Raw genomic sequence first — 12,798 nt, forward strand, 5'->3', positions numbered from 1 at the left:
AGTAGATATTTTTTACATGTTGTAACAGTAGGCAGCTATGTGGGACAGTACATAGAACACTGGGCCTTTAATCAAGAAGGCCTGAGTTCAAATCCTGCCTCAGACGTTTATTATTTATATGACCTGGGCAAGTCACTTAATCCCTGTGTACCCCAGTTTCCTTATCAAAATAGTTGTTGTAAGGATAAAATGAGATAATATTTTGCAAACCTTAAAGTGCCACATAAACATTAGCTACAGGATTATTATTAACGTTAACAATCAGCATCACTATTGTAATTTTAAAATATTATTATTATCATTTTATAGGGATAGAGAATATTTCAGAATTAAAACTCTGCCTATTCAAAATTTTGAAACAACTTAAGAATTCCTAAGGGAAAAAAAATGACTAGAGAGCTTTGTGCACTTAGCATTTCTTATTCTTCATTTTTATATTTTGTAAATAATAATTCTAATTTCTCTAAAGTATAGAAAGCATTTTCACTCAAAATTCTCTGAAAGGGCAAGATAAGTATGTTTATACACATTTTAAAGACGAAGAAACTGAGACCTAGAGATATCCCTTATCACTAGTTAGGGTTCTCTCTGTTACTGTTGCTGTTTTAGCAGACGTGCACTATAAATGCTTATTTATAGATAACTATACAACCTCAAGATTATCATGGGGTTGTGAACTATACCAGCATTTACCATGTGGAGCCCAAAATGAAGTTTAACTATTGTAGTCATTAAATTATCCATTTTTAAAGACCTGAAATGTTGCCAAAAACTAGTGTCTTTGCTTTTTAGGAAAGTCTATTTGTTAGCATTAATGATTGAAGTGTGTTTGTGTGATTAGTCATCATAATACATTACCCACAAATAATAAATCATTTTTCCAGGGAGAATTTGCTACTAAGGACCAAACCAAGGCCTTAAGAGTGGGCAGCAAGTCTTTCAGAATCTGAGGGTATAGAGGGCACTGTTTCTGGTTGCTTGACATATTTATACATAATTTTAGGAAATAAGTTAGATCTGAAAGCTCTGGTTCATTAATGATGTGCTTGAGTATGCATAATTAATAATACTTAGTTAGAACTGAGTTCTCCAAAAAGAGACAGGAAGTCAGCCATAAATCCAAAATTATATCCATATATAGTTAGCTCTTATTTTAACTTAGTTTTAACCCAAAAAAGAATGGTAAGATATTGGATGTAGTAGAAACTTGAAAGGAGGAAACTTGAGTTCTAGTACTGTCTGTGCCATGGGTTATGTGGACAAATCACTTAAACTCTTTGAATATCAGTTCCTTCATCTGTAAAATAGGTATACTATGACCTCTTAAGCTAGATCAAAGGTTGTCAAATTTATTTGGCCTACTGCCTCCTTATAAAAAATTATTCAGCGTCCCCCTGGAAACCTACTTTCTGTAACCCTTAAACTTTTTTTTTTAATTGTGTCATTTAAATTTTTTTTAAAATAATGCATCTTACATTTAATAATTTATTGTAAATTTATGGGATCTTTTCCTGCATTAAAATTTTGATGACAAAATCATATAACCATGTGGTATTATATAACCATATGGTATCATATTGTAAACAAGTCATTACATGCACATATTCCTGCTGATATAAGTTGGACTTCCCAACAAGGTGTGACACACTTGCCTGCCAACACATGCTTGTTCAGACCTGTTGGCAGGTTATAACTTGATTGGTTATAACTTGCATTTTGTGTGTTTATTTGAAAAATAATATAATCACTACAACTTTAACTCTTATACAACAGATGAAACATGTATGAATGGTTTTTCAAAATTTTTTTATCTTCTCCTTTTCTTGTTTCAACCACCCCCTTATTTTTATTCAATACCTCCCCCAATTGCACTCAAGGCTACCACAGTCCACCCCCTCCCCCTGCATCATTCCAGTACCCCCCAAGGGGGCAGTATTGCCCACTTTGGGAGAGCACTGGATGGGAATCAGGGAGATCTGAGTTCAAATCCTGCCTTAGATACTTCGAACTGTGTGACCCTAGACAAGTCATTTAATCTTTATCAGGTTCGGATTCCTCATCTGCAAAATGTGAATGATAACAGAACTGACCTTATAGGGTTTTTGTGAGGATCAACTGAGATATATAAAGTGCTATGTAAATTCTAGCTACTACTATTATTGTTGTTGTTAAATGAGAGTATACGAAAAGCCTTTTGTAAATGTAATATGAATGTGAGCTATGATGATAAAATTATAACTCCTCTAAGCCTAAGCCTCATTTGTACAATGAGGATTTAAACAATTATTCCCTTCCCCTTTTCCCCTCAGGGGTTGGGACTAGATATTTTTTAAGGTTCTTTCTAATTCTGTCAATAAAAGGGCTGCTGGATAGAAAGCCTACTATATGGTTTTCATTATAATAACTACCTATTCCTATGTGCCTGGCACTGTGTCAAGCACTTTATAATTATTATCTCATTTGATCTCACAACAACCCTGGAAGGTAAGTGCTATTATTATTCTCATTTTACAGTTGAGGCAGAGATTAAGCAACTAAGTTAGTCCAGGGTCACATAGTTTAGTACACGTCTGAGTCTGGATTTGAGGTCTTTCTGACTCCAAGTCCATCACTCTATCTACTATACAACTTAAGTGTCTTGATTTTATGCTGGCAGATTCCCTGATTAAGAGGAAGATTCATAAAGGACTAGAACTTGATGGACATTTTAATATAAAATAAAAATAAAAAAAAAATAAAAAAAGTTTGACTTGAGGAAAAAGTATAATAACTGATAATAGCTTGTGAAAGAAATTTAAGGGTAAAAGGTGAGGAACACAGAAATGAAAAATGTGTGGTCTGAACATGTGAAAAGGGTAAATATTTAAAAAAAATCTAGAGATCTTACCTTTCCCAAAAGAAAAAAATCTGACTGTCATATTTGTAAATATCCATGAGTGTCCACAGAACTGGATTAAATAATAAATGAAAAGGTAGGTGTTCATCCTATACCTGTGAACGCAGAGAAATTTAATTAAAATTTCTATTTGGAAAAATGACCAAAAGAGAGAAGAAAAAGCATAAGAGTTTGACCCTTTCAGTATTGAGTGGATCAATTTGCACTTCATAAACCATCTAAAATTTTTGAGTAGACTCTTTTTCACCAGGCAAAAGATAAGACTTTGAGTAACTCATTTTCATGTAAAAAGACCATTAAAGCACCTGAATTACAAGTAGAAATAATGAACTTAAGCTCTGGGTATAGACTGACTTTGCCCTGTTCACTCATTTACCTGGACTAATAGGAGAGCCTTAAAGTTAACACTGGGTAATCTTGAACTCCAGACTAGGTTTGAAGTTTGTATCATCATTGCCAAGTTTTGACCTAGTCTGCAGTGATGAAGATTTGGTTAATGTGCTAACAAATCACCAGGAGTTAGAATTAGGTCATTCACTAGGGAACTCAGAAGGGCTGCTGAATGAAAGTTAAGCCTAAAGAGCATTGTCTTAAAGGGATTTCTTGGGTCTCTCTAGCTTCTTGCCTGGGAGATGGGACGTCTTAGAACTAAAGTACCAGTGGAGCAGAAACCTATCCTTGTTCTTTCTGAAAGAACAAAGCAATAGTCCAGTCCACAATTGTAGCTGAGGCCAGAGGAAGAAGGGCCTCATGAACAGCAATAGAAAACCAGCCAGGGTTCTAGAAAGGCTACTTCCTTTTTGTTATGGGGACCAGAAAGTTTGTTTACTTTTATTTGTTTTAAATGTTTATTATATCTTTACAAACAATGTTAACTACAAGCCTAAATGAGTCCAAGTGTATTAACTGGGAAAAGAAAGCAATTGAGGGGGAAATATTCCCAGGAAAGAGAAAAATGGGAGCTAGTGTGTAGGTATTTTGCTAGAGTTAAGATGCCAACTGGGGGCTCAGGGCTAAAAGAAAGAAAAGAAAAGAAAATTACAGGTCCTTTGATATAACTTCCATTCATATCAGGAATCCTATATGATGAAAAGGTAAACATTTTTTAAAAATTATATGAGAATCTTACTTTTTTTAAAATAAAAAAAATCCATGAATATTGATAGAGTTAGATTATATAACAGACGAAAAGGTAGGTTTTTATACTATAGTAGTAGACAGTAGTAAAGAAAGAACAAAAAGGATTGGCTGAAAAATCCTGCTCATCCCATCCCACAAATACTACAAAATAATTGTCCTAGAGGGATATTTCTTTTTGCCACTCAAAAGAAGAGCATTCATTTGAAAAATAATCCTGAATCTACCTTTCACTTTGTTACTCCAAATATCACACCACTTTTTGAAGGAATTCCTAACATGCAGTACTATTATGTTGTTCATATTGTTGTTCTATTATTGTTGTTGTTGTTGGCAATATGCAGTCTTCATTAATTTCCTTTTTTTCTAAGGGAATTATGAGATTAGTCTCTTTTGAACCATCATACATCTCCTGAAGAAAGCTATAGTATGGAACAATGCAAAGAGCAAAGGATTTGGAGTCAGATGACCTGGATTTAATTCCTGGCTCTGCAACATACAACTTGTATTATTTTGGACAAATCATGTATGCTCTTTGGGCCTCAGTTTTTCATCTGTAGAATGAGGGAGTTGGACTAGATGGCCTCTAGGTACCTTCTAGTTCTGATTCTATGAGTTTATACTTTTGTTGTTGTGGTTAATAGTAGTAGTAGCAAGAATAATATTTCTTAACTACCTACTAATAGCTTGGGTTTTGTTTCAACACAAGTAGTTAAAGAACGTTGCGACATTATTTCATAATACCTGATAAATGTCTACTCTTGCAGTTCACTGAAAACTTAACAAAACAAAAACATTTTCTAAAATTGTTACAACTAAACAGGGACATTAAGACTCATGCTATGAAGATTTGGCAAATAAATACCTGTTGGAACCATTCCCAGACCGGTAAGTATTGAGTTATATAAATAACTAGTGAGTTATAGCTATGGTTTATAGCTCTGATATGAAGACATGAAAGAAAATGTATATATATATATACTCTCAAACACAGTTGAGTGTTGTTAGGTTTGTTGAATTACTTCTTTTCCTCTTTTAAAATCTTTTTTTCTTTTACAATGGATTGAAGGGTAAAGAGACATATTCAGAAACAGACATAGAAACAAAAAGCATGAGACTAGCAAACAATAGTTACACAGTAGAGATGGCTAAAGGTGACCCAAAGAAACCAAAAGGCAAAATGGCTGCTTATGCCTTTTTTGTACAAACATGCCGTGAGGAACATAAGAAAAAAATCCTGAAGTTTCTGTCAATTTTGCAGAATTTTCAAAGAAGTGTTCAGAAAGATGGAAGAATATGTCTGGAAAGGAAAAATCAAAGTTTGATGAAATGGCAAAGGCTGATAAGTTGAGGTATGACAGGGAGATGAAGGATTATGGGCCAGCTAAAGAAGGAAAAAAAAAAGGATCCTAATGCTCCCAAATGGCCCCCATCTGGCTTCTTCCTATTCTGTTCAGAATTTCTCCCCGAGATAAAATCTACAAACCCTGGGATATCTATTGGGGATGTAGCAAAAAAAAACTTGGTGAGATGTGGAATAATGTGAGTGATAATGAAAAGCAGCCATACAACAAGGCAGCAAAACTGAAGGAAAAGTATGAAAAGGATGTTGCTGATTATAAGTCCAAAGGAAAGTTTGATAGTGCAAAGGGAACAGTGAAATCTTCCCAGAAAAAGGTAGAGGAGGAAGAAGAGGAGGAAGAGGAGGAAGATGATGATGAATAAAACTATATTACTTGTCTTAAATGCCATAGAGTTGGGGAAACACTAAAGCACCTTTACTGATACAGTGTCTACTGCATTTGTAGAATTTAACTTTTAAAACTGGAAACAGGTGCTCTAGAGATTTTACCTGGTTTATGTGTCATAGATATAGGTGTTATGAGCACCTTGAAACTTTATCAGAGTTGTATATATTTCCAAACATTTTTAAAATGAAAAGGAAATTTAGTGTTTTCCCCTCTCTGTGCACTTTGCTGTTGCTATAACAAAACATTTGAAAAAGTTACAGGCTTTTCTGTGTGATAATTTTGGTTATTGGTTAGAAATCCTAGGTTGTAAACTTACACTCTGTATATCTGAAGGGGAGGAGGCATATAAATATCTCCACACATCCATATAAACATATACCCACATGTAAGCACATACACAAATACATATACTGTATGTGTGTGTGTTTATATGTACTAGAAAAATGTTTCTCATAAATATTTGGATTATGACACCTTAGAAAGGGGAAATTAATTTGGATCTTTCATCAGCTGCCATGGCCCAAAGCATGCACTGTTAGAGTAGCTTTATACAATGATTGTCCATCTAGCTTAAAGCTGTCATTTTGTATATAGTGAAATAGCAGTCTGCTGCCGTTCTTAGATATGGCAAGGGGTAGGGTTTCAGCTGACATGAAAAATGTTTTTTGATTGTGGTTGTTAAATGCTGTCTTTTTAAAATGGAAACTTTTTTTTAAAAACTAAAGGGACAATGCAGCAATGGAAGTTGACATTCTGTACCTAATACTTGGAACATTTTGTTGGGGTTTTTTTGTATGTTTAGAATGCTAAAATGTTTTCCAAACTAAATAAGCAATATTAACATTTTTAATTGTTTTTTACAAGATTGACATTTGACGATAATTTTTTACAGAAACATCAAAACCATTTACTAGCTTAATGTAAGATTTTTAGTAGACTAGAAAATCATCTTGGAGATCAGCTGATATAAAATCACATTTAAAATAAAAAATATTATAAACGTTAAAAAAAAGAAACAAAAGGCACTAATTAAAAAAAAAAAAGATAAATTGAATAAAGTTCCCAGATCTGCTCTTTGCTATCTGTGTGACCTTAGGTAACTCATTGAATCTTTTCTCATCTATATAATGAGAGGGTGAAGGTTTTCTAAGGTCCCTTTTAGTATGAACTATTGATTACACATGGAAACGAAAAGGAGTACTGATTATCTTTCAACAGTGGAAAACACAATAACCATATATACACATACACATAAACTACACATACACACATGTCTTTGGAATGTACTACATTTTAATTTTATTTATTTAATTTTTATTTTTAGTGTATTTACTCTCCAGCATCAATGGAGTTTTGATAAGACTGATGTGAAAACAAATTTTCACTTATTAATCATATATAAATTGAGAAAGGTAGAGAACCCAGAAATCTCTCCCTTCTTTCCCTCAAAACTCTAAAACATAAGTAAAACACAGTCTGGAACTCAAGGTGTACCACAGAGATAGCATGGTACAGTGAAAACTACTTGGTTTGGAATCAAACGACCTAGGTATGAATCACAGCTCTGATTCCTACCTGTATGACCGTGGACATCGTATTATTTAGGGCTCAGTTTCCTCATGTGTAAAATGAGAGAGTTGGATTAAATGGCCTCCACGGCCTCTTCCAGCTCTAAATCTATGATACTATGAGAAATATAGGTAATCAAGAATAGGCTATGGGATAGAAATAATTAAGACATTTCTTATAAGAATACAAAGTTAAATGGTGTGGTAGCGGTTATCTGGTGATAAGTGTAAACTGGGAGCCATTATCCTGGACATCTCAACCAGGGTGAAAACAAGGGCTCTATTGGAAATTTAGCTTCAAAGCAGATATCTAGATAACCAGGGGCTTGCTTGCTCCAAACCTTCGCCTGACCCCCTACAGATGATGACACAGTGACTAAGCCTAAAGGCCATTCTTTATGAAAAATCTCACATTCTCTGCTAGCCCCCGCAACAACGTATTCTGTGAAAAGCCTCAATTCCTCATCCCTCCTCCCCCCCCCAGCCCCTCATTCCCAGGACCACAACTGCCTCTAGATTTCTTGGCATGAAAGAACAGAAAGGCTGGAGAAAGCCCAACCTGGAGAATAATGAGAATGGCGGGTTGGCGAGGGGTATGGATGATAGCTTTTGGAATTGTCAAGAGGCAGGAAGCATCTTGGCAACTTATCCTGATCCAAGATGCCAGTTTAAAGTCTGTGCTTTACGCCTGTTTTTGTCTGCTTCAACTCACCCTTAGATTTCCTTCCTTTCTCTCATGCCCTCTCTTTCCAAGCTATATTGCTCATGAGAAGACTACCAATAATTTGGGGACTCCACACAAGTGGCTTCCACTGTTTTACCTCAGCTAGCTCAGCCCAGCCAGCTCCGCCCCACCACTCCCTGTCCTGCCTTGTCTTGCCTTGCCCCGTCCTCTTTTCTCCTCCCCTTCCCCCCAGGCTTCTCCCCTACCCTCTCCCAAGCCCCCGAAGCCAGACCTGTTGCACCCAGCACCAGGGATCTGTGCAGCTCAGGGTCGAGCTGTCACCGCCTCGGGCTCTGTTGGCTCTGCTCCTTCCTCCGCGGAGCAGAGGAGTCCAGTGTAGGGGAAGAGGTGGAGCGTCTAGGGCTGATCCGTGACCCCGCCCCTGCCCTGGGGCTTCCAGCCTTTTCTCTTTCTACACTCCCTTACTTCCAGCGCCTCCGGGAACCCTCTAGTAATTTGTGGCTGCCTTTAGCCTCTCTACCTTCCCCTCCTCCCAGCCCTTTAAGGAAGAGTCTTTTCATTTTCTTTCCGCTGCACCCCAGACCTCCCACCAGCTGGAATTTTAGCCAGAGTTTTGTGGAGTTTGGCATTTCCCCCTCCCTCCCCACTCTTCAGAGAAGTTGGCTCTTTAGTCTAATGTTTTGAGAAATCATGTGTAAAGGAACCTCCAAAGTCCCTTCTAGGACTAAATCTATCATCCCATGTATGGGTCCCCTGCATCAGGACGTGCAATGGCTCCACATCCCAAATCCCTCATTGCTCTGGGATTCTGGATTGTAAATGGTGATGTTATGTAATTATTTTCTCTGAGGAACTCAGTGCATTTTACAGGAACTGAGAATATTCCTTGTGATCAATTAGCCCATCCAAAGTTCTAAAGTTGAGAGAGATCCCAACTTTTCTCTGGAATCTGGGAAATCTTAAGGGCTCTGAGTTACAAGGGGTTGGGGGTGGGAAGTAGGTATTGGTTAAAGAACACCCTTTTCAAGGTCTTTAAAGCCAGGAACTGTTTCTGACATGGGGTGTTCCATTCCTGCCCCTCCACAACCTCCCCCTTTCTTTCCCACCCCCCTCCTATGTCTCTCTCTCTTTCTGCACTGGTTGTACCCCCAGCCCTAGAATGCATTCTCTTTTCAGGGTTGCCTCAAAGAATCCCTAGTATCCTTCAAAGCATCAGGGTTGGGTGACTGGGAGAATTGGTGGTGTCCTCAACAGTAATAAGGGAAGTTCAGAAGAGAGGAGGGTTTGGGGGAACTGGGAGTTCTATTTTGGACATGCTGAGGTTGTCTATGGGACATCTTGTTTCTGGGAGGCAGCTGCAGTCGATGATCGCTGAATCTTTGAGAACAAAGCAAATTCCTAAAGGGATACTGTGTAGAGGGTTCCAGAGGCTGTTCCAAATCAGGTCCTACCTGGAAGTGCCACCTCCTGCCTCCTTAGGCACATAGTAGGTGCTTAATAAATGCTTGTCCCTTTCCCCTTTCCTTTTCTGGACTCCCCTAGGCTGTACCTTTGCCTGCTTTTACTTGGTATGAGCCGGTGCTCCTTACAAGGTACAGTTTTACAACTTGCCACAAGGTTGGACATTAATGGAAGACTCTGAACAATCTAATTATCTACCTTCCACAATGAACTTCACTCAAGTCACAGAAAACCTGCCCGGACTCATTCTTCAATGATTAACTTATTCCCACTCATGATTCTAAACCTCTAGACTACCAGTTGTCAACTGTTGTCACACCATGACAACCATTCCCCATTCCCTCACTGCATTTTTCCATACTCCCATTGTCCTCAACTCTAACCCTGCAATGTTTCACATTAGATCTATTCACCCCTCCCAATGGGTTTTCTGGAGTTCGAGCTTCAGTTGAAGTTGCTTTCATCTTAAACCTTTACTTTCCTACTCCCTCCATCTTCTGCTTCTCACTGAGTTTCATTCATTTCCACCCTCCTCCCTACCTCCTTTGTAGTGGAGGACCTAGAATGTTCATTGCTCACAGTTATCTCTTGTACCATCATAACTCAGTAAACACCATTCCTTTGAAGTTCATTCAATTTATATTTACCAGTCAATCAAGATCCTGGAAGCTGTTATCTAACTGCTACCAGGGCATGATCCTACCTTCCTCAATGAGTTCAGTGCCTGGTTTACCAGCTCTGGTTAATCCCAACTCTTGCCCTCATACCAGGGAATTTAATATGTATATTGATACTCTCTCAAATGCTTAACTTGCCAGTTCCTTAGCTACTCACAGAAGTGGTCTTTTCTCATTCCCCAATTGATAAATGGTCAAAGGATATGAACAAGCAGTTTTCAGAGAAAGAAATTAAAGCTATCTATAAGCACATGAAGAAATGCTCTAATTCACTATTGATTAGAGAAATGCAAATCAAAACAACTCTGAGGTACCACATCTCACCAGTCAGATTGGCTAAGATGACAAAACAGGAAAATGACAAATGCTGGAGAGGATGTGGGCAAACTGGAACACTAATGCATTGTTGGTGGAGTTGTGAACTGATCCAGCCTTTCTGGAGAGCAATCTGGAATTATGCCCAAAGGGCTATAAATACTTTCATACCCTGATCCAGCAATACCACTCCTAGGGTTATATCCCAAAGAGATCATAGAAATGGGAGAAAGACCCATATGTACAAAAATGTTTGTAGTAGCTCTTTTTGTTGTGGCAAAGAATTGGAAATTAAGGGGGTGCCCATCAATTGGGGAATGGCTGAACAAGTTGTGGTATATGCATGTTATGGAATACTATTGTGCTATAAGAAACGAGGAGCAGGCAGTCTTCATATTTACCTGGAGAGGCTTAAAAGAACTGATGCTGAGTGAGAAGAGTAGAACCAGGAGAAATTTGTACACAATTACAGACACAACGTATGTGTGATGACCAACTTTGATAAACTGGACTCTTCTCAGCAATGCAGGGATATAAGTCAATCCCACAAGATGCATGATGGAGAGAAAAATGTGCATCCAGAGAAAGAACTAGAAAGAACTAAGTTTATATCCAGGTGGAAGCAAAATACCTGATCTTTTTCGTTCTCTTACTTGGTTTTATGTCCTCTTTACCATTTTTCATTCCAGCTGGGACAATCCATCCTTATAACCTGTCCAATGTATAATGTGAAAATATTTACAGATCCTATACTTCACTATAAGCCGCCATGGGGGGGAGGGGAGGGAGGGAGACAAAATGTGAAATTCAAGGAATTGTGGAATTGAATCCTGCAAAATAAAAGGAAACAAACAAATTAATAAATTAAAAAAACAATAACTGTTAACAATAAGTCAAATATAAGATGAGGTATACTTTTTCAAAAAAAAAAAAAAGAAATGGTCTTTTCTTTGATCTTTCCATTAACTACAAGTGTTCTACTTCCACTTTAAAAAATTAAATTTGGAGGGGCTTGTGAATAGCATACTGGCCCTGGAGTCAGGAGAACCTAAGTTCAAATCTGGCCTCAGACACTTAAAACAAAAACTAGCCATGTGACCTTGGACAAGTCACTTAATCCCAACTGCCCTCCAAAAAGCAAAAAAAAAATTTGGGCAAAAATCTATATCCTCTACTTCCCACTCAACCATTACTGAAAAGAAACAAAAGAAATAAAACCCTTGTGACAATATGAACAGTCAAACAAAACTGATTCCCACATTGGTCCAAGAAATACACATTTCAATCTACATCCCTGAATCTATCACCTCTCTGCCAGGAGGTGAGTAACATGTTATATCAAGGTTCTTCTATCATTCCCACTCTCACAATCTTCAGTTTCTCTCTGTCTACTCACTACTTCCCTACTGCCTACAAACATGCCCATGCCTCCCCTATCTATAAAAAAAATCCTCACTTGATATGTCCATCCCTCCTAGATATTGTCCTATAATTCTCTTCTTTTTCTGTGGCTGAGCTCCTTGAGAAGGTCATCTACAAAAGTACCTCTTAACTTCCTTTTCTCATTATTTTCTTAATTCACTGTAGTCTATCTTCCTATCTCATTATTTAACTGAAATGACTCTCTCCAAGGTTACCAGTGATCTCTTAATTACAAAATCTAGTGCCCTTTTCTCAGTCCTCATCTCTCTTGATTTCTCTTGCAGCCTTTGACATTGATGATCACATAGACTATTTCCTCTCCTCCTTCTATTTTGTTTGGTGATCTCATTAATTCCCATGTAGATGCCTCTCATATCTATTCATTTAGCCCCAAACTACCTCATGACCTCTAGTCTTGTATCTCAAGCTGCCTAGTGGATATCTTGAACTGAATATCCATAGACATCTTAAAATCAACATGTCTAAAACAGATTCATTATCATCTCCCCCAAACCCTCCCTCTTTTCAACTTGTGGTGCAAAAAGGCTGAAGGAACATTTATGGCCTTAGGTGTCTATATGCAAATGTGAAAAATATGAATACTAAACACTGTGAGCTGCATCTCCTAATATAAACAAATTTGAGCACATGGCCATCATGGAAACTTGACTGGTTGGGACTCCCTCATCAATGAATACTTAGTAAGCACTCTTAGATGTGTCACCTGTGCTGAGGGGAACAGGGACCCTGGTCACAATTCCAAGGAAGAAAAGACTGCTTGTGGTCTCTCACAGACCAGAGTGCAGGCAGGCCAGAAGAGCATTGGCCACACCTCTCCTTAGATCATATCACCTTGGAAGAACCAAAAACTCGCAGACCTCCAGAA

The 12,798-nt window shown here is 37.7% G+C and overlaps 1 protein-coding gene and 1 pseudogene across 2 annotated transcripts in view; one reads left to right on the top strand and one right to left on the bottom strand.

The window, feature by feature from the left end:
- HACD4 (3-hydroxyacyl-CoA dehydratase 4) overlaps positions 1–8,463 on the bottom strand; it is a 49,104-nt gene extending 40,641 nt beyond the window's left edge. The window contains exons 1-3 of one of the 2 annotated variants that reach the window (XM_069088085.1): positions 8,309–8,455; positions 7,360–7,469; positions 2,888–2,991 (exon numbers count right to left, since the gene is read on the bottom strand). In XM_069088085.1, the coding sequence (XP_068944186.1) occupies positions 2,888–2,984 (97 nt within the window). In that variant the 5' untranslated portion in view covers positions 2,985–2,991; positions 7,360–7,469; positions 8,309–8,455. Of the gene's footprint in view, positions 1–2,887; positions 2,992–7,359; positions 7,470–8,308 lie in introns of both variants that reach the window. The other variant, XM_069088084.1, reaches the window with a different exon arrangement.
- On the top strand, positions 5,169–6,634 carry LOC138161298 (high mobility group protein B3 pseudogene; annotated as a pseudogene).
- Positions 8,464–12,798: the final 4,335 nt, after the last annotated feature.

The sequence above is a fragment of the Petaurus breviceps genome, unplaced genomic scaffold (genome assembly GCF_028583685.1).
Source record: "Petaurus breviceps papuanus isolate PSGF00001 unplaced genomic scaffold, PetGlider_PUasm1.0 184, whole genome shotgun sequence".
Taxonomy (NCBI): Eukaryota; Metazoa; Chordata; class Mammalia; order Diprotodontia; family Petauridae; genus Petaurus; species Petaurus breviceps.